Below are 23,239 nucleotides of genomic sequence, written 5' to 3' on the forward strand. Positions count from 1 at the left end.
TGCCACATTAAACTATTTAAGGTCAACGAACGGATCAACTAATAGAAGGTCAATTAATGCAACAATGTTATTCCTAACGCAGCCATTCAAAGCCTTTACAGGGAGGAAAGCCATTAACTCCACAGAGGGCTAATGGAGATGTTAGCTGGTATTTTGCACCTACATGCTGTGTGCTTAGTCAGCCAAATTATTGTGATTAGTCATGCTGACGTAAAGCTGCACAGATTTACCCCGTCTTACGTCACCCCTGTCTCCCTGTCTGTCTCACACACAGACAGACAGACAGACAAAGAAACCGTCACTGATCAAATGGACTGTCTAGTTTAAGATTTACACTAGTGATTATGTATTCATAGATCAATCAATACGGGGAGTCTAGCAGGCGAGACGTGTCCGCGTAGGCAGACACACATTCAACAACAGTGGCATTGTAGGAATGCTGATGAGCGTGCACGTGTGCAGACATCAATACACCGCAGCTTTACATTTCATTAGGCCAGAGGAGCACAGTTTAACTCCCAATGAATAGCAATAAAAACCACACAGCCTGAAAGCGTCTCCTTCTGCCTCTGCACAGCCTCGCTCTCTTTTTCACCTTCTTCCTAATCTTCGCTCCATTCCCTCGTCCTCGCCAGCTCAGTAAATGAACAGTTTTGCTCCATTTATTTAAATGAAGTAGAAGCCTCTGGAAATTTGAGTTTAAACACGCAAGAATGATTCCATGATATCAAAGTACTGCGTGAACATGAAACAGCACGTTTTGAATGACACGTCCCTGACTTGGCATAAACCAAATGGTACATGTGTCAATCAGCATAATGAAATATATGCAAAATTATGTGTCCAAGTGGCACAAGTCAGAATCAGAGGAGGAAACTGATTCATAGCCATCTGTGCAGCCACATACCAAAAGTTAGCAGTTAGCAAACACATGCAACACCATCTCTTAAGTTTTGAATGCAATGCGTCGTGCTGACTATTCGATTACGATTGTTTCATGACTTACTGTATTTTGGTTTTAGACTCCCACAATGCAAACATTTTCACACATGTTTGACAATAAAACAAGTCAGTTTGTTCAACAGGTGACTTCTTCTGTGCAATAATAAAAATAAAAAAACTTCTCTCTGATTGAGTTAACTGCACAAGAGGCTTCGGTTCATGTTACATTATTCGCTGATGTTTTCGTAGTTTAGCTATTTTCCAAACAATAGCACAGAATATTTGACTTTGTAAATGGATGATCTACAGACCCTACAAAAGTATATAAAAAAATAAAATAAAAAATAAAAAAAAACAGACAGAGGTTAATATCAGAAAAGCTGCAGTGTGACTTTTTCTATAACAGGTTTTAAAACTATTTCAAATATCAGAGTTTATCCACGCCCAGTCTCAGGAAAGTTTATTGAAACTTAAATGACAGACGTCGAAACAAATACCTTAATCTCTTCCTTCAGATGCCTTGTTCTGTGTAAATAAAATCCTACATTCTGAGACTTTGAGTTTCCTCGTGCTTGAAAGCTAACACTCATCACTCCCACTATTGGAGGAAAAAGATTTACCAGGCACCAACACACATAAAAGCCTCATATAACTGCTGAAGGTGTAATCACTGCTGATGTATTGTAATCACTGTTCTGTCTCGCCGTTCCCCTGCTCATACAGACGACTGCGTGTTCCTGCAGCATCTGCATCGATCTGTGCGAGGACACCGGCCGCCTCCACCTCCTGTGCTCACCTTCCTCACCGAGCACAGGAAGACACGCCGGCTGAGGGGAAATGGGATTCCAATCGGCCGGGATATCATCCAGGATCTGCTGACCCCACGCACACAAATCATCTGTCTGCGCACACACACACATACACACACACCGACACAGAACAGGGGTCAGGCGCAAGGACTAGTGGACCGGGTTTCAGTCGACTTAGCAAAACACCAGAGACAGGAAGCTGTGTGTGTGTGTGTGTGTGTGTGTGTGTGTGTGTGTGTGTGTGTGTGTGTGTGTGTGTGCACATTATCATAGCCTATATAGAGCGGTTGACAGCAGCATTACTGCAGCAGATATTCCAGACACTGCAGAAACACGCAGCCCTAATGCCAAAACTGTCAGACTCATGTCTGAAATTGTAGGAGCAGAATATTTAAAAAACAATACGAGCTCTGGCCGTAACAGGATGTGACAGAAAGGAAGACGTGAAGACATAGACTCCCAAACCAAGACATCATCTTTTGAAACAAAAGCAACATAAGCACCTACAAAATGATGGATGACTTGAAAGTATCATGCTCTGACAAACCACTTCAAACTCTCGGGAAAATTCTGGAAAACTTTTCAAAGCGATACGCTGCCAACTGTGAAACTTTATTTATTTATTTTGTACAACATATGTATTTATGCAATTATTTTTATCCTAAGGTAACAGCTTTATTTTGGTCTCAGGTGTATTGTCGGCACAGACACACTTATGCTGCACAACATGACGAGACTATAGAAGCAGCTGACAGCAGAATAAGTGAATGCACGAGATATTTCCAGTGACTGTGAAAAAACACGCAGTTCTAATGCTGAAACTGTCAGAAATGTGTCAAAAAGTGGAGCTGCTGAATATTTCAAACGCACTTCTGGTTGGCTTTAATGGGATGTGACATTAACTCAAAGACTTCCAGACAAAGACATCACGATTTGAGCACCTGCAAAAATGACGGATGACGAAGAGCGAGTGCGATAAACTCAAGGGATCTGAAACTTTCTAAAGTTGAACACAGCTGACAGTGCAATGTGGACATGACTTTGTTTTATATTGGATTTTCCTTTACATATGTATGTATGCAATCATGTGCATCCTCAGGTAACGGTTTGATTCTGATCTCCACAGTAGTGGTGACACGGACACGCTCATGGAGACGTCCTGCTGAGGAACAAAGAAGAGAGGCGGCTCGGTCAGATCTCAGATGAAGGAGCAGCTGATTGGCACACGCACTGTGCAGCCTACTCAACATGGGATCTTGAGGAGCACACACACACACACACACACACACACTACAACAGCTCACTAAGGGACTACATGGATGCTGAACACGATGGGAAATTAGTGCTTCTCTGTGATGCCATGAAAAATGCACACAAAGCACGAGGCACTTTCTTATCAAAGGTTCTCAGGAGACTCTAAAGAAATGGTCTTCATCCGCTTCGCAGCCCGCAGATCCACATCCGTGCTCTTAAAAACACTGCGACTCGACCACAACACGACGTCAGCGAGATGAAACCCACACAGCTCCAGTGTGTCGCACAGCGTGAGCTCGATGCGTCGGCCAGTGACACAAACTATCTGGCTCTCACAGCTCACGTCTCCAGAGCCACTCCTTCACCTTTCTCTGCAAACATAATGCACAGCCTATATGTCTGATGTGTTCCCAGCGTTCAGTGACGAAGCAACTTTAGACAGAACACACATACATTCACTGAAACACGCACACTCACAGCTGATGTCTGCAATGAGATTTCTATTGAGAAAAAAAAAAACATTTATCTGCGACGTCGAAAGCAATGACCGTCGAGACGACATCATGAAATGACACAAAATTGTTGCAAAGTGAAAATGGCTTTCTGCAAAGCTTTTAACGTACACACACACACACACACACACACACACACACACACACACACACACACACACACACACACACACACACACACACACACACACACACACACACACACACACACACACACACACACACACACACACACACACACACACACACACACACACACACACACACACACACACACACACACACACACACACACACACACACACACACACACACACACACACACACACACACGTACATACAGTGTTGTAATCTAACAAGAGCATTTCATTCCCTGCTTTTAGTCTCACACTGACAAATGCCACAACAAGCACAACAAAATAACACTACTGTCAGTGTTTGGAGGAAACTAACAGCTTCTTTCCTTCTCCTTGAATAATCATTTGGATTATTTGCATCATGTAGGCCTGTGAACACGGGTTTATAACACAGTTTATGTTACAGAAAATTAACAACAGCATAAACATTTGCCAGTGTGAAGAGTTTGTTTCGTCCTTTGCACCAAGTTCCAAACATCCAAACGACCAGGCTTGATTTAAAAGAGCGAGCTGACGCACAAACAGAAAACACGGCAGGATTCCTACCTTCTTCATGCGACCATCACGGGTGCCAGTGAACGCCACAGTGTGTCCCCTGTAGTCGTACGCCGCCACGGAGGTCATGCCGTCATCCTTGTCGACATAAAGCGGGATTCCCTCGATGGCCGTGGTGCCCCCTAGAGGCTGGTTGAAGTCCTGGCCGCAGAAGTTATCGTCTATCTGCAGAGGCTGGGGGGGTGAAGGAGGAGGAGAAAAAGACATTAAATCAACCAGTGACGCCGTTTAAAGCCCCTTTTTCTCGTTAAACTAACATCAATTCTTAAAGAAGCGGGAGGCTCTCGATCTCCTCGGCACTTAGCACACATTTTATAGAGCTGGCGCTGAGCCAAGCCTGCAGTTTTTGAGAGAAATGGTGTGAAATAAACGAGTGTCATTGGAAATATTAAGTTCAGTTTGCTTTTTTTTTTCTTCATATTTTAAAAAAACTGATCGACGAGAGAAGACTGATAAATCTTTAATGAAGCACCAAAAACACAATGTAACCGGTGTGCAGTGAATGCCTCTGTGATTGATGATTTCCCTCCATTACCGCCTTTGATTATTTCATAGAACATGATGTCAAAGCATGCAATTAAGCATCTCAGCAGGGTTTGAATGGATGAACAGTTGTTTGCTAATGTTTTTAATATTGATTTCTGTGTGTACAGCTTCAGCAGTGTAGCTCCTAACAAGAGACGAGCCGGTACAGTGAGTAAATCAAACAGAGCTGGAATAAATGTGGAGGAGAGAGAGGGAGCCGAGGAGATGACAGAGAAATGACAGGAAGTAAATTATAGGTCAGATTAGCATATCATAATCAAAGTGTCTGGTATACAGTACAGGCCCACTGCTACGCTGATATGTAGATATGTCATGCCTGATTTATGAACCTGTGTGTGTGTGTGTGTGTTTGCGTGTGCAGCAGGCATGTCATTAAAAGCAGGCGATAGCTATGATCGCGCGACGAGGTTCCCCCCAAGTCTGACGTGTGTATCAGATTTAATCGACAGCATCTGAGTTACCGTGGCAACCTCACACACACACACACAGATTCTGTGCACAGCTCCACATATCTCTGAAGGATCACATCGATGCACACGCATGTACACACAATATGCCCACACTAAAGAACATTCGGTTCCTACAGTATGAACTTTACATGCAAATATCAAGCAAAAAAAGGGAATAAATCAAACACTTCCTGTTTCTTTCCGTCGCTGCTTTGTGACGTCTAGAGGTTGTCTAGTGAAAATAAAGTGTGTGTGGCAGTAATCCTTCACTCTGGTGCATGTCATTGAGTTTCAAAGAAAGCAACAAGAGCAGCACCAGTTGTGTTGGTCTGAATAAAAACCGAGGAGGGCGCTGGATGGAAATGTGGCAGCTGGTGTGTCTCCTTAACAGTCTGTCCTAACAGCACCCCAGTGACAAAAATCAGCTCCACTCTTTTGTTTACTACTGGAGTTTCCAAACTCTCCGTGAGAAGAGACCCCGTGCGAAGCCGAACGCCATTTCTACCCCAACGCCTCATTTCTATTTTTTCTCTTTTTGGCCTGCATGGACAAGGAACGAGGAAGAAGGGGGATCTTTAGGGCACTGGCTTGTTAGCTGGTTTTCACACAGTGGAGAAAACAAAGTGCATTAATGACATCCATGTTGAATTTTACTCAGGATAAATAAAGTATCTATTTATCTATCTATCTATCTATCTATCTATCTATCTATCTATCTATCTATCTATCTATCTATCAGTTTTCATTTGACAATAAACTGTTCCTTACAGAATGATAAAGTTAAGCCAAGGTGTGGTGGATTCTGTCTGCTGTCGTTCAGAAGCAGACAGAAACACAGAAAAGTTTACAATGACTGAGCAAAGACACAAAGGGGCAGAAAGTGAAAGAGAGAGAGAGAGAGATGCAAACAGCATTATTTGGTTTTTGTTTGATTGGCATAAACATGTTTTCAATTTCAGAACTGTTTTGCAAGTAATTTGAGAAGAAGAAAGAAAGGACAAAGGTGGAAAACAAAAGATCGAGAACAAAACAAAAAGGGAACGCAAGTGAAGTGAGGAGATGGAGACAAATGTGAAAAATGTAGGAAATAAGAGAGAAGAAGATAGGCAGGAGGTAAGGAGCAGAAAGAGACATGGCTCAGTGACTGTATGAACCCTGACCTCAGGTTCCTGAAACAGTTCCTCCTGCTTCCTCTGATAAAGACGGAGCAGAGCATTCATTCTTTCTTTTACTCCTCCTCCTCCTCCTCCTCTTCTGCCTTCGTGTTTTTTCTTCTCTGTCTCGACACATTTCTCTTCTGTTGTTCTAATTTTTTTTTCTCTAAATATTCAAAGGACTTGCCAAAGGGAAAATATGTCTGTCCCAAAGGGGATTTCTCTTGTTTCTGCTTTCGAGAACCAAAATCTCTCTAAAATCATCATTCCTTCCTTTCTTTTTTTTTTGTTGCTATGACAACTATGACAACTTCCACGGGTTTCAAACATATGATGGTTGAGATTTGTAACCACATGTGAATATTTCTGAAATATTTCCACCAAGACGTTTTAGTTCAAAGGCGAAAAATAAGCACAGTATAGTGAACATTTTCATATCAAAGCCTCTGATGCTCTACTTCATTAAAAACCAGGCCTGCTTCCCCATCTGTGTCCAAACCAAACCTAACAAGACCAGAGATAAATGTTTATTAAAGCAGCTCTTAATAACACAATTTAGTCTGGATTTATTGATGCCTGGCGCCTCATTCTTGTAAACTAATCTGCATTCCCAGTGTCTGTCAAGCTCTCACACACAGAAGTGAGATCGCCATCTTCCAAGCGCCGCTGCCGGCATGCTGAGGACGGTAATGGTTTGTTATGTTTAGCCTGACTTGCATCATTACCGTAGAGTCAACAGCTCAGATTGAGGCACAGTGGAGCGTTCAGTCGACGTGTTTTCACTGCAGACAAATGTGGCCTCACACAGACCTGACATCTGCTAGCTGTTGTGTGCCTTGTAGACATGTAATTCCTAGTGTGCTTACTCTATCATTCTTCTCCAGCAGCTCGTTGGAGCAGGAGCCGGGGATTATTCAGCTTCCAATATGGAAGTGAATGAAAAACCTTATATACAGCATCTCACAAGGGAAGTGCGTCATTTCACACTGCAGTATGTGAAGCAGCTTAAAACCAGCAACACTCATGTCATGATGCGCCAACAATAAAGATGCACAGATCCACTTTTTGTTGTTCGGATCCGATTCTGATACAGTATGTATAGTATAGTGTTATTGCTGTTGTAATTAAGTGTGAGGCTGCACACAGCTGTAATAGACAAACAGGAAACAGCGACTGTCAAATTAAAAGTTTTAATCGGAAGTGTAAGAATTAAACTTTTGATGACAGCGTAGGAGCTGTTCCTTCTCGTCCTGACGTTGTCATGGAGACGGTTTGTAAACTCCACTTGCAGTTCAGTCAGAGTGTTTTCTGTGTCTGCACTCTGCCAGGGTTTTCAGTGCACCTCTTCCAAAGTGGAATTGGACTTTTCATGTTAAAATTCAACGACTGAGATGTTGTCGCCTGGATGGTTTTACAGTGTTTGCTGTAAATCTGTCTAATAATCCTTCACTGTGTCTCCAACATACGGCGACCTGCTGTCCTCTTTTATTGCTGCTTTTATAAGCCCCGTGTCGCTTGTCCCTGTTGGCCTCCTGGACCTTTTGACCTGGCTATTATTATTACTAGCACTAGCTCATAGTCAGGACACTGTACATAACATTATAACACACACACACAGACACACCTGCGTACACACACACACACACACACACCTTTGTTCTATTTCCAGGGGGTCAGACAAGGACAGAGTCCCCTGTGTCGTCCTTGCGGAAGACCTCTGATGTACACGGGTGTAGGCTAGCTCCTGGCTATGCAAGCACACACAGACACACACAGACACAGCCAAACTCATACTGGGTGAATGATGATGGGCCGACGAGGGAGAGAGAGAGAGAGAGAGAAAGAGAGAGAGAGAGGAGAGAAAAAAGGGGTGAGAAAGGGAAGAGAGACACAGGGCGAGGGGAAGGGTCAACAGCGCTCTTGTCACCACTAATGAGTCCCAGCGTAAGAGGAGAGAGAGAGCACACGAGGCAGAGGGACATAGAGTTTGAATTCAGCTCACTGAATTGCACATAAACCGTGTGGAAAAAAGCTGCAGTGGCTGGCTGTGATTTTAGACATAAAAAAAAAACATGCTCAGGTTTCCCCCACTCATCACATTTCTCCTCCAAACTGGTTAAAACAGCATCAGAGAAACAACGAAGACGTTACATTTCCAGAGTTACCAGAGCAGGTTTTGGAAAGTTTCCACAGCAACAGGTGCTGCAGCGATGGAACCACAAACCACAATCTACTAATACTGTCTGGCTTTAAAGCCACGTCGTGCTGAAATTACAATTCAAATGTGACTTTGCATTGATGAAATGGTCATAGCCGTGCCTCTTCACCCATGATGACTTCTAAATTAGCTGAGCTTCTGGCTTGTGCTTGTTCCAGGGTTACAAACGTATATCTGCCAATCTCATTAAACCATGCAAAATATTTGAGGCGGCTTTGTTCCAGTTCTATTGCATGACATAACACCTCTCTCTCGCTCTTTCTCTCTCTCTCTCTCTTTGTGTGTTCCTGTTTTAACTTTACTGCAGTCTAGTTTATTAGGTATGAAAGCTTCTACATCTGTCCAATCAACTCAAATTGTCTGAAGATGTTTGTCTTTTTACGAATCTTCACTGAGATGTAAGCGTGCTGGAAAACATATGACATGGGGGGAGAGAGAGAGAGAGAGAGAGAGAGAGAGAGAGAGATGTCAAAATGGTCTCTGGAGAGCCAAATGTCTCAAGCATCTCCTCATCTAACACTGGCATAAACACATTGCGCCAATCCCATGGAGAGTGAGTGTGTGTGTGTGTGCGTGTGTGTGTGTGTTTCTGTGTATGATGAGCTCGTGCCTCATTCCCATGTGAGAGAGATAATGTCAAAGTGAGAGTTGTACTACTGAGACAGCCCCGCTGATGCAATAAACAACAAGACTTGCGGCGTGGAAAAATGTGTGTTCATTATGTGACAGTGTGTGTGTGTGTGTGTGTGTGTGTGTGTGTGTGTGTCTTTTTCAGTAAAGAAAGGAGAGGAGATTGAACTGCCAAACTTGAAAAGAAATAACATGCAAACATCCACACTTATAACTGTACACACACACACACTCTCACACACACACTCCTGGCGTGTATCCAGGTATTTGTTGTGACTTGGCGTTGGAAGCGGAGAACAGCACTGGTTGGCCTTTAGTTTCCCCCCAGCGAGCCAATATCTGCTCTCTAATTGGTTGTTAATGAGGAAGTGTGTGTGTGCATGTTTGTTTGCCAGTATATGAAGGAGAGAGTGTGTAAGACAGTGTGTGTGTGTGTGTGTGTGTGTGTGGTGGTGGTGGGGGGGGTGCAGCAGGGAGCTCTAACATCTGTCTAACAGACTGGGACACTTGAAGCTTTGACCTGCTCTCTCTCTCTCTCTCTCTCACACACACACACACACACACACACACACACACACACACACACACACACACACACACACACACACACACACACACACACACACACACACACACACACACACACACACACACACACACACACACACACACACACACACACACACACACACACACACACACACACACACACTATTGTTCTTTAATCTGCAGTTGTGTGCATTAAAGTGTGTGTGTGTGTGTGCGTATGTGTGTGTGAGAGTGAGTTTCATGGAAGTAGGAAAGAGGGCAAGTCTACGGCCTCTACATGACATTCTCATACAGTGTGGACTTTGTGCAAACATCTGGCTGTGCCGTCTGCTCTAATGGCAACAGAACTACAAACATCTGCATCTAACATCCACCCAAGTGTGCACACTCCCACTTACTCACGCACGTACACACACACACACACACACACACACACACACACACACACACACGCGCACACACACACACACACACACACAGGGATAACACAAAGCATAAGTTGCATTTGAGTTTGTACAACTTCCAGAAATCCATGCGTCCATTTTTCTTTTTTTTTTTCGGGCCAGATCCCGAGGCATTCCCAGGCCCCAAATACAAAATCCCTGCAGCACACTCTGGGTCGACCTCAGGGTCTCCTCACAGTTGCCCAGAAGACCTCCAAAGAAAGACATCCTAAATCAGATGCCCCAACAACCTCAACTGCTTCCTTTTGATACAAAGCCGCAGCAGCTCTGCTCTGAGCTCTCACTGGATGTCTGAGCTCCTCACCCTGTCTGTAAGTCTGAGCTCAGCCAGGGAACTCATTCCAGCTGCTTGTTTCCCCAATCTCATTCTTTCTGTCCCAACTCCTGGTCCAGCCTAGCTTTGGGCCGAGGCGGGCTCAGGCTCAGGCAGAGAATCAGACCTCTAACAGGGCCTGAAGTCGGATCTCTTTGCAGAGGTTTTGGACACTTTTTGATGGGGCAATGTGCTTTCATAGCAGGTCGACCCTCTGAAATGTAGGTCCTATCTTACTGAAATACAATGTCTGATTTCCTATCCAACAGAAAGCCATGTAGCTTGCCAAGCACAATTTGTTTTATTCATTTTTCAAAGAAGAGCTAAAACGATCGGGTCCTGACTTTTGCAGTCAGAACATATTATAATCAGAATGATACTTTTGATTTATTGGAATTTATTTGGATTTTTTCCCGAGTTCATGAATGAAGACGGGGCTCCTCGACATTTCAGCATCTGTTGTTTTGGCTTTGGTGAAATGAGGAGTGTAAAGATGGAGATGGCAGCGAGGAGATGTGCTCTGGTGGAAGCTGCAGGCGAAAGAGAGGAGGAGGGGGAGTTCAGCCCCAAAGGTCAGGGGATTCAGAGTCAGATGGATAACTGGGATACCAAGAGATCAACATTTATTTTGCAGTTTGATTCATTCCACACTGTTTCCATTCTCTGTTAGTTTCATCGTTCTCTACCCAAACATACATCCGTCCATTCATTTCCCTCCCTTTTTCTACATAACCGTTACTCCCACCCTGTGATTGCAAACAGATGTGAGCAGCTGAAACATCTGAAATGAAAAACAAACATAACTTCAATGACCTCTGACCCCCAACTGTGAATAGAGATCTGAAATACAGATTCAAGAGTGTAGGATATTGCATTATTGCTGTACGTACATTAAGATTAAGGAACACATTTTGAATTGTGTCAGTGGAATCAGTTTGGGTGTGAAACGATTGAAAGGTTTGTTCGTCTTTTAGTCACATCTGCATTTTTAATTCAATCAACAAATCAAACGTCTGGACCTGAAGTTTAAAGAGAAACAAGCTGAGCAGAGGTTAGCAGCCGCTCAGTCTGAGCCTTCCCAGCTTCGCCCAAGAGCTTTAAAGAGACGCAGGTTTCTATCTTTTCAAAAGTGTCGCAAATTAGCAAATATGCTAAAACACTCAAATCAATGTGTCTGGTTTGTCCAATGTAAAATTTATGTCCTAATCAAATAAACTTTAACTAAAAAATAAATAAATAATTAATTAGGGATCTTCATCAGCCAATGCATTCGTCTGAAATAGTCACAAGACGCCACTCAGCCAATCAAATCTTTTACTTAGAACCAAGCAATGCAGGTTTTTTCACGGCTTGTGACATAATGCAGAATCACACGAAGAAGTCAGCGGACAGAAGTCTCAGAAACACACAAGTGGAAAAGCTAAGAGATATCCACTGCAGAAAAATGATTCTAACAAAGGAACAAGAAGCCTCTGAGTCTCCGTCAGATTTTAACACAAAACTACTGGACCCGTTTGTTTTGGAGTGGAGCAGACCATTACCAAAGATTCTTAGACTTTATTTAACAGTGCAATCCTTATACACGCGTGTGTTTAAGCTCGTCTTTCATTCCCATATTTCAAACTATAATACTTTTTTTTTCTTGATGTCTATTTTAGGTTCTCCACTCTGCTGAAAAACTGCAAACTATAAACAAGTGAATAAAAGAGAGGAGATTAGTCTCTCTCCATGCCTGCTAATAATCACATTATTTCTCAGTTGTCTAACTTCTTCTCCAATGCAGAGCCCTCTCCCTCCTGCCATCACTCAACTCCGTGCAGGCAGGAAGCCTCATCAGCTCCAATATTAGTCACACTCAATATATTTTAAAACACCTTGAAACACTCTTTTGGGATAATTAGTTTAATTGCAGAGTTTAAAAGAGCAGGTTGGATCATGGAAGTGAGACTATTGCTTTAACTGGTGAAAACATAAACCAAGGTGGAGCGGATTTCAAACCCCTGCCACTCTCTGCATTTGTCACAACTGAAGCCCACTGGGGAAACCTTTCTGGGTCATTATTTCAGGAAGGTGTGCAGAAAAACAAAGCGTACACAGTAGCAGAATCCCACGGAGAGGGAGACGGAGCTCTGTGGGAAGAGAGGACTTTGGCTCCAATGCTGCAGTGTCAGTTGGTCATATAGGTTAATGTGGCACAGTGGGAGCTCGCCTTACCCCAGATAACCTCAGCCGTCAAACGAGCTAATTCCACATGGACAGCTCCAGTCTGGCATCCTGCTTTTCTGGCACAGTAGACATTTGTTACAGCAGTGAAGCACACATTCTGCTTTGCTTTAAAATGTGGATCTCCCTTTTTAGGACTGTGTTTGCAGAGAGATTCGAGGTAGAAATAAGAGGACCTGAATGAACTTGTTTAGTTATTGGGTTTTTTTACTTAATCAAGGATTTATGAATCCTCAATCTTTTCATGTCAACTCAATGTCGAGTATTTGACAGCTTGTACAACTTTAATGGTCTATACCTCGGCTTCATTTGGGTTGGAAACAAATGTTTTATTCCAAGTCAATAGTATTGTTCACACTGTAGTTTCTCTGTTGACAGTGACGCCTCATCTAATGGAGCTTTTATACACACAGTAAGGTATTGATTCTACTGGTCTCTACTCACTAATAACTGGTGAATGTTACTGCGTCGGCTGTTTTCCACTGCACACAGTAACTGCACTGTAAGGCAGAGTCATTAGCCCAGTTTCCTAGCGCCAACACAAGAATTGCGCTCGTGCCTCACATGTGTGTCAACACACACGTGCAGGTTAGTTTCAGGACGGCCACACATCGTTGGTCAGAAGTGTTTTCACAAACTTTGCAGATCAAAAAGCAAAACCGGACTGTTTGAAGCAGAGGGATATGAGATAGTTGGACTGGATCTCTGCAGACGAAGACGGATTATAAATTTGTCCCAATCATTCCTAAAATCTTTTACTAGGTCAAATCTGTGTGAAAATGTTTGGACCAGGTTCAACCATAATAGTCATGATCGAATGTCTGGCTCTTCATCACTGTTATCTACTGTCTTTGGTGCACCTCATCTTGCTAGGACACATCTGCTGCTCTTGGCCTACATTCACCAAATAGACAAACATTATCACACCCTCACGCTTGCCAAAATGCTCTATCTATGTGACACAAGCCAGATGAGGCTCTTTAAACCACGCTGTCCATCTGAGCACTGCCCACCATAATCTGTGTAATCTGAACTAAAGCCTTTCCTGACAGCTATAATCCAATTATAAGAGACCACTACAGGGGATTCACCCAAATATGGACGCCTGTAAAAATACTGTTATGCTGTGTGGTGAAAGTAGTAGGCACAGACCGACTCAGAGGACAGTGTATACAGCTGTGCACATCCATGCACATGACTGTACAGCAAAGAGTGTAGACAAAGAAGGCTATGAAGCCTGGGGATGTGGAAAGGGAAGCCAATGCAGTTGTGCATTAAACACCACAGGTTGCAAAAAACAGACAGTCGAGAACTTAACCAACAAATTACCCAAATTCTTAGCTGAATTTTTTCCCCTGTTAGACAGCTTCTTACAAGTTTGTGTCACTCGTTTCAAGTCCATTGCAAAAAGCCAGCACGACGGACAGATAGATGGAGGATTGCATAGGAGCATAGTTACCTTGTGATTGTAAAATCCCTTCTATGTTGGAATGATTGTGTTCACTCATTTCCACATTTTTAGCTGAGCTAGCATTAGCATTAGCTGACAATGAATTGTTTGCTAGCCCCTTGCTTCCTATTGAGCGTCAACATCTGGTGTGGTCACTTCTGACTGCCAGAAAACCTGGGGATGGATGACATTAAAGACGAAACAAGTAAAAAAAAGTGTGGTCAATCAAAGCAGCAAGAATTAAGAAATGCAGGAAAATGCAATGCACCAATCACCAGAGCTTTAAAAGCATGCAAGGCCTCAACCTCAGTTAGACCTACATATTGTACAACTGTTCTATCCATGTATATTATCTGCACTCTTTTTTTGGTGCTGGTGAGAATCTTAACAACCACACACAGAAAAGGAACACGATGAGCTCAAACACATCTGGGATAGACTGCACTGGACACACACACACACACACACACACACACACACACACACACAAACATAAATATGTGCACCTCCGCATGCACAGATAACCCATTACATGAATAATTGAAGAAACAAATACACATTAATGAACCCGTGTGTTTACTCAAACACACATGCATACATTCATGTCGGTCATAAACTCACAACGCCACATACGATATCCAAACGCAGCATAAATGTGCATCAATAAATAATTACACTCTTCATTAGATGCTGCAGGTCAGCAGTTTGTGAATGTGCTGCAGAGATTTGTGTTCTGGATGACCAGCTCGGCTGTGTGTAAAGGAAAGAAGTCACTAGAGAGGTTACGAATGAGGCGAATGGGAACGCTTTTTTTCGCCCCTCACAGCAAATCAGCTGGTCAACTCGTGAAAGATATTTGACATTCCCTGGAGTGAATTTAAGGCTTCAGAGAAATGTTGCACCACTTAACCACATCTAATTCCAGCCTTTCTCGGCAAATAAGAGCTGCTCATATCTTACGTGACGCTCTAATAACGAGGTTCATTCACTTCAGTATGTCACTGTTGATACATGTGCTCAGTGTCAGGTTAAAAATCTGTTCCAGACTGTCAGCCACAGAATCAAAAAGGTCACTTCTGAACTCACACAGCTTTGAGGCTAAGCAGCAACAAGAGGCAAAATACTCCAAATCCATAACAAGCTCTCCAAGAGCCTATAGCAGCCATTAATCCATTCTGTCATGTGCTAGAGTTAACAATGAGCACCACTGTGCAGTAAATTTAGTTCACAGACACCATTCATACTATAGTTGGATCTGATTAATTCCCTGTTGAGAATTCAATGTATATTAGAAAGATTTTGCAGCCTGAGGCGGAAAATATCTCAAGACAAAAACCATAAGGGGAAGCGTTACAGCCGAAGTCATTAAAATGCTAAAGGTACTGGATGTGTTTTGCTGTGTCATGCATCAAACTGTCTCAGTAGATGGGAGTGAAAACTGCACCTCATCAAAAAGTGTTTCCCCCAATGGGCTGTGTTCTAGACAGCATTTGACAGCAATTCACCTCTGAGCCGCGTGAATTCATCACTGCGCCGGCAACAAAATCATCTTTACAAGTCACTTAGTCTCCCCCTGAGTCATAAAAAACGGGAAGACTTTACCAGGAGGGGGGAAGCTCTACCTGTGACCTTCAATAACACCTTCCGTTTCTGAAGATTTCTTAACCCTTTCTTAGAATATCTGGCAAAGCGTGACGAGAAACATGAAGACTTCTGGTTCAGAGATTAAAGGAGGAATCTCGAAGATCTTCGTTTCTCTTTGGAGCCACCTTTGACATTTTGTTTTCATACAAACCAGCTACATACGGACATATTGTCTCATCTTAAGCGCTGAGGAGTGAACCAGAAGAGTTTCATACTCATCAAAGCCAACTGGATTGGCTCCAACTGAAAGTCAAAAACTGCACGCTTGCAGGTCAATGAGGATTTTATTTATGGTGTCCTAATAGCCTAGGATAGCTTCTCTGACTTGACACTCTGAATTTTCTAATAGTGACAGAGCTGGCACAGACAAAGGAGATAGACATAATGTCCTCATCCACATTGCAAGAAGCATGGATAAGAGGTGAAGAAGTTCATGCAGTGCAGGCAGCTCATTTGCTTTAATAAATATGTAGCAAACATTAGTGTGCATGATGTAAGCGCAGCCATTAGAGCCCTGATATTCCCCACCCAGCAGGCCCAAAACCTGATGCAATGTGGGTGATCCATCCACTGAGGCACAGGCTAACGCTAATGAGACTGAAGATACAATGGGGAGATAAAGAGAAGCACTGAAAGGATACTGAACACGCACGCACGCACGCACGCACGCGCGCACACACACACACACACACACACACACACACACACACACCAGGCACCAGCCTGGAAGAAAGAATACAAAAACGCCACAGAAATAGACTGTAATCCTGGCCAGCAGTGATCAACACTGATAAATATTAATAAACACTATTATGCTCAGTGAAGAAAAAGAGACAGAATGAGCGAGAAGAGAGGGAGAGAAAAGAGAGAGAGAGGAAGGTAGAGAGGGGTAGAGTCGCAGTGAGAGAGACGGCAATAACAATGCAAGAGAGTCTTCTTGCTCTCTGTTATTGCAGGCAATTTTCCCTGTGACGTCCACCTTGTGGCTCTGCAGACAATGTGGACACACACACACACACACACACACACACACACACACACACACACACACACACACACACACACACACACACACACACACACACACACACACACACACACACACACACACACACACACACACACACACACACACACACACACACACACACACACACACACACACACACACACACACACACACACACACACACACACACACACACACACACACACACACACACACACACACACACAAAAACTCGGCTGATTATCAGCCCATTTTCCTCTGTTTGTTTGCATCGTTGTTTTGTTCCTCTTTGGGAGCCGGATAACACACACACACACGAGTTCTCCGTGAAGTATAAGGAGAGAAAGCTAAAAGGCAGATAAAGGCAAACACACACACACACACACACACACAGGATGGTATCTCCCTCCCTCTGTCTGTCTGAATCAGCCTCATTACTCATGCCGAGGCTGTAGCGTTGCCGGGTCGGCCTGCTCACAGAGCTGTGGAGCTGGACGGCAGCCCACAGCCAGCGAAGGTCACCAACCGCTCCGTTTAGCCCCCAGAAGACTAACACCGCCCGCTTCCTGATAATGAGCGGACATGAAAGATGCACGGGGAGAGACGTGAGGTTAGAACCACACCCTTATTGGTGTTGAGATGTTGGAGGAAGTAGCTCATCTAAACACCAAACCACTAAGTTGCCACAATCACTTCGATCATGTCAAACTTTTGTGACAATCATGCAGGTGAGTCACCGTTTTGCAAAGGATGCACAGTCAGTACATACATCTAGATATGTTGCTGACTTATTTTGTGAGCACACCATTCAGTCTCCATCTGATGTAGTCAAGGTTTTAATTTTTGCAGTTTAAGGCACTTCTGTTATCAAAAATGACCGAGTCCCTGCAAGAATACAAGAGGACAAAAAAAAATCTCCTCAAAAATGCTTCTCACCCAAGTGCTAACAGAATCCTGAGTCCGGTGTCTAAGTCTGGCAACAAGTCTGGCAACAAGTCTGACGTGCATTCATCACCATTAAGCTGACTCCTCGACCTCTTTATTCCCCTCTCTTTTCTCTCTCCTGTAGCTGGGTAATCAAGGGCAGCACTCGGTAAGAGCTCTGGCACCTCTCCAGCAACCAGACCCACTTCCATATGTTGGTCCGCAGTTGCACTTGAACCGGCAACCCTCCACTTGCCAACCCAAGTCCCTACAGACTGAGCCGCCCCCATTAGAAAAGGTCTTACTGATGAAGGCATGTTTTCACGCTTGCAGAGAACAATAGCCTTTTTATAAGCACGCATACTTCTTCTCTGTATTCCACCCTAAGTCACGACTTACTATCCATCGGCCTTCATTCAATATGCTCATTGCTCCATTACCGATCACAAGGCAATCATGCAGGCTGAGCGAAGAGACCTTCCAAGTGTAGGAGCGTGTTATAGCACAAAAGCAGGATAAAACCCACCCCTCCTCTCCCTGGCATTTGTGGGTTTCCCAAGAGTTACATCCCACAGGTGCTGAAAGTACTCTGCCTGTGCAGAACTCCTATCATGGATGACATTGTAAAGGCCGTCAAGGACTGGAACATCATGCAGATGACTTTCCCTCCTGTATGCCAGTTATACTACCTAAACTATAACAGTAACATTGAAATTGGACCTGGACTGATTTCAAGTCAATTTCATATCAGGTGTCCAATTGTGACCATAAAGAGTCTCCTTTTAGCGGCTATAACGCTGATGCAAGTGTTCAGTGATGATCCGCTGCCAAAGGAGAGTGAGAGTTGTGTAATAATTTGTAATGAAGGTGAAAGATTGAACATATAAAAAAAAATTATATAGTTCTTCATATAGAGCCGTTTCCAGCAAATGATTTTCTGCACACGGTGATGAACTGTGATAGCTTCCAGGTAGAGAGGTGTGCCTGACTGACTCACTGACCCGACCTTGTCTCTAGAAATGAGCTGCTCTGAAAGTTTCCACATGACAGTGGTGCAGAGGCAACGAGCTGTCAGCGCTAACGTCAGGAAACACTGAACATGCCTGTTCGAGGAGATGATGAATTCATCACCGCCGCGTCCCAGAGCGAGCTCTGCTGACACGACCTTGATCGATCGCAGCGGAACGACAGATGGCCATAAAGGACAATCATGTAACTGTACGCTCATTAGCATAATCCCATGCATATACAGTACACTTTATGCTACAAGGCCACATGGTGCTTGCACAGCACCGCTGGGCCCTGTGACAGAGATGTAGCATTGTTATTGTCATGCATGAGCCAAGAGACCTTAAAAATGAAAATTAAATCAGCAAACATTACGAGGATGTGTACAATGTGAAAAAACATACTGTCAGTGTCGACCAGCACGCGGGTGCAACAGAACCAAAAGACGATCAAAGGTTTCTGAAACAAATACCCCAAAGATTACAGGACAGTGATTTGGATCATTTATTATTTTAGCAGGCACACGTTTGAGCCTGACAGCTGACATATGTTTATGTAATGCTGGTATATTAACCTGTTAGCTCATTCCATGTCCTCCATGTAGTAGACCACAGGTGACCAACAGGTGACATGCACGTAATGGCATAAAGGAGATAAGAAACCTACAGTATGTCGCAACTTTGGCTGTTTTTATGTAAATTTGTAATGAGGACTTTCTCTGTCAAAAGGCTGTGTATGTGTGTGTGTGTGTGTGTGTGTGTGTGTGTGTGTGTGTGTGTGTGTGTGTGGGGGGGGGGGTTCTGAGGTAATAAAACAAATACATAACCCTATGATGATAATATGTGCCTTTACATTCGTGCCATGCGTAAGGTTAACAGAATCACAACCTCAACCGAGAGAGAAGATCAACATGAAGTTATGGTTTGGTCACAGGCAGATTCCCTCATGCCTGTCTCCGCCTCGTTAGCCTCCATGGTTTCCGTCTTCCTCCATGCTCTCCTTACCTTCAGTTCTTTGAAAGATTCCCGTTAACTTTCTCTCTTCATTCACTCCGTTTCCTGCTTCACAACACATTTCCATCTGTCTAACTCGCCTTACTTAAAATGTCACTTCCTTATTTCCCTTTTGTCTCCAAACCTGTCCTCTTTCCACATCCTCCCTTTCCTCCCATAAAAATCCCAAGACTTCCATTTTCTTTCATGTCCTACGAGTCCGCTCCCCTCCTACACTGCATCATCTGTTCCCTGCACATTGTATTTTCAGATCACATCCAGGCACTGGCTTTACACACTAAGTCACTCTCTACCTCATCACTCAGTGGAAAGTCAAGGAGAGGGCAGAGAGGGATGGCGAAAGAGCAAAGGCTTGAAAGAGAGGGGGCACGAGAGGGAGGAAGCTGAGGAGCAGAGTAAAACTGAGGGAGGGTTAAAGGTTGAAAATTAAAGACAAAGAGAAGAGGTCAGGGAGAGGAGGTGGGGAAGGGGAGGAGAGAAAAGCGAAGAAAGTAAAATTACGATGAAAAGAATCAGCAGAGGGAGCGTAGGGTTAGAAAAATGAAATGAATCTTGATGCAAATGATGGAGCTGGAGTGAAAGACAAGAAAGAGGGAGAGAAGATGTACGTGTAGAGGGAGAAAGAGGAGATGGAGACACACACAGAGAGGTGGAGAGTGGAGTGGTCCAGAGATTTATGGCAGGTTGTTATGGAGCACTGACTGAATAACAGAAGGTGAGACCGGGTGAATTATTCATGAGGACACAGGGCCGTGTATGTAAGTGTGTGTGTGTGTGTGTGTGTGTGTGTGTGTGTGTGTGTGTGTGTGACGTGGGTATAACACACACACAAAAACACACCCTTAGGCCAACTATGAAGAGAAGGAAAGACAAGCCACCCACAACCTGTGGACAGTGTGAATTATTCCTGAAAAGTCGTCAGGGGCGAGACGGCAGCTGTCCCGTCTGCAGCCTCAACAAATAAATCTCATAGAAGCAAAGAAACATCCAACTCATAAAATAAATGAATTCATGAAAAAAAAACAACACTATTATCCTTTTTAAAAAAATACTTAACCCTGCATTAAGCAACAACCAGAACTCATTTAGTTCCCAAATGATTGAACACTGAGGAGGCGGCAGGAAAGATGGAGAACCCAGAGACAGAGACAGGACTGTATTTCAGGCAGACTGGGCCATATAATGACTTTATATGGTGTCAGCCCTCTTTCCACTGCAGCGTTCATATAAAGCCATTTTCTTGAGCTTATTGACAACGTTTTCTGCCAGCTTCCTCCTATTACGGAAAAGTTAGCCAGGATTCAGCGAGGTGGTGAAATGTGGACTGACACATGCACAACTGTCATACTTTCTGTTTTATTGGTTTAACCAGGAAATTAATAGACAAGTTACCTGGGAGTCTTAATGACCTGACATGAGGGGTGGCAGTAGCTCAGCTCGTAGGGACAACGGTTCGAGTCCCAGTGCGGACCCAATATGGACATTAGTCTGGTAGCTGGAGCGGTGCAAGAACCCTCCCTGAACACTGCCGTAAAGCCCTTGAGCAAGGCACCGAATCCCCCACCCATTGGTCTTTAGAGCAACAGAGGCGCATTTTGTTTTGTCATTAATTAAGTTAAATTCTTCCAAACATCAGACTTGCCATCAGCCCGGATTTTCACAATCGCTGCATGTCTATCACTTGTGTCAATTAACTCGGCAAAAGTTTTTCTAAATGTATAAATTTGAACACACTCTGAAGCCATCACAGCTTAGTTGCTTCTGGTATCTTTCAAGGTGAAGTCCGATCTAACCTTTGTCCAAGTCCTAAAATCGGTGCCCTTTACTAAAAGTGAGGAGAACCAGCCGACTCTGTTGCACACATGAAAAAAAACCACACAACCAAATTTGGAGAAACAGATTTGTCATGATCACAGAAACTCTTCTGGGAGCAACTGTCTGAAACACTCACCGAGTTGATGCAGGCCAGTTCCTTGTTGAGCAGCCAGGGCAGGGAGAAGCAGCCAGGGCAGGGAGAGTTTCCCCTCTCCTCTGTAGCACGACTGAATCCTCTCCTTAATCTTCTCTTTTATCCTTCGCATTGTGAACAGACACAGAGCCGACTCCTTGGGCGGCTTAGCTCTGTTCTTCTGACCCTGAGCGAATACAGTAAACAGAACCTCCTCGTGCTCCTGAATACCAAGCGAACGAGCCAGCCGAATCCCTGGCTTGGCCAAATAAGCATCCTGAACCAAGCGGTACTCCACTCCGTCCTTGGTGCAGCCGATGGGGAATTCAACGTAGGAATAGAACTTGGGATCGTCCACACACAGGCGGACGATTTTGGAGGTGAAGAATTGTTCGCTGCTCGCGTCGGGCGAGGTCAGCTGGGTATCCAGCTGTAAGGTGAGATAATACACAAACTGCTCACTGTTGAAGCCATAAATATAGAAGATGTCAAAGGCAGGGAACTTGGAGAGTGTGTCAGAGGGAATCTTCAGCTGCGAGGAGACAAACTCATCCTGATAGACAAAGCTAAACATGTCAGCATTCTCCTCGTTGGACATTAGCTTCCGGCTCGACAGCGTTGGGAAATACTCAGATTTCCCGTCAATCGGAGTGCCGACAAAAAGTTTGCCACCTCCCCCGAAAACATCCGGGGAGATCACCACTCCAGACATGGTGCCTGCCTCAGCAACACTGGATAGATAATGCTCTTTGCGGTGATGGGGCTCGCCGAGCTTGAACAAATCATCCAGACGAAGGAACTGGCATATTCCCTGGGAAGTACTCCCACAGGCGATCAAGCGGTTGTGGGCAGCATCAAGTAGCAGGAGTTTATTAACATTAGAGGTCAGCACCAGCTCGTGGGGGCAGGACTGAACACCAGGGGGAGGGTAGCAGCGAGGGTTGTCGGTGACTGGGCCTGTGACGTGGCTTCGGAGCTTGGTCAGGTTGCTGGACAGCTTGTAGATCCAGTTGACGGCGCCCAGGTAGACCTCGCCTGTTTTGTTATGGACGACTAAATGTGTGAGACCACCTTCTGGCGGGGAGAATGAGAGGAGGGAGGAGAAGGAAGGGACAGTTTTGGAGGGTGTGGAAGGGGAGAGGAGAAGTAAGAGGATGGGGAGGATGAGCCAAGGTGGGAGGTGGGAGGACATGATGGTGAGGAATAAGGGAGTTGTGAGAGGGGGGAGGGGGGGGGTGTATTTCTCAGTGTGTAATCCTCTTCAGGGTCAGTCGGCGCCTTACAGGACTGCAGGGTATGATGACACAAAAGAAGAGTTTCCAAACAATCAACTTCCTTTTTCTCTCTTTCTTCCTCCTTTCGCCGCTGTTGTTTTTATAACCTCATCCCCTGACCCTCAGCCTCATCCACCAGCAGCCCTGGAAACAAAGAGAGAAAAGGAAGATCTTAGCAAACAGAGATGTCAATATATTCATGGTCTTGTACGGT

At 44.3% G+C, this 23,239-nt stretch overlaps 1 protein-coding gene across 1 annotated transcript in view; it reads right to left on the bottom strand.

Annotated features, from left to right (window-relative positions):
• The window catches only part of LOC306833641 (plexin-A1-like), a 258,108-nt gene that overhangs the window by 178,146 nt on the left and 56,723 nt on the right, over nucleotides 1-23,239 (bottom strand). Inside the window, 3 exon segments of the mRNA XM_079359035.1 lie at nucleotides 4,201-4,383; nucleotides 21,755-21,799; nucleotides 21,801-23,169. Coding sequence (XP_079215161.1) covers nucleotides 4,201-4,383; nucleotides 21,755-21,799; nucleotides 21,801-22,943 — 1,371 coding nt within the window. The 5' untranslated portion in view covers nucleotides 22,944-23,169.

Source organism: Symphodus melops, assembly GCF_947650265.1.
Source record: "Symphodus melops genome assembly, chromosome: 13".
Classification (NCBI taxonomy): Eukaryota; Metazoa; Chordata; class Actinopteri; order Labriformes; family Labridae; genus Symphodus; species Symphodus melops.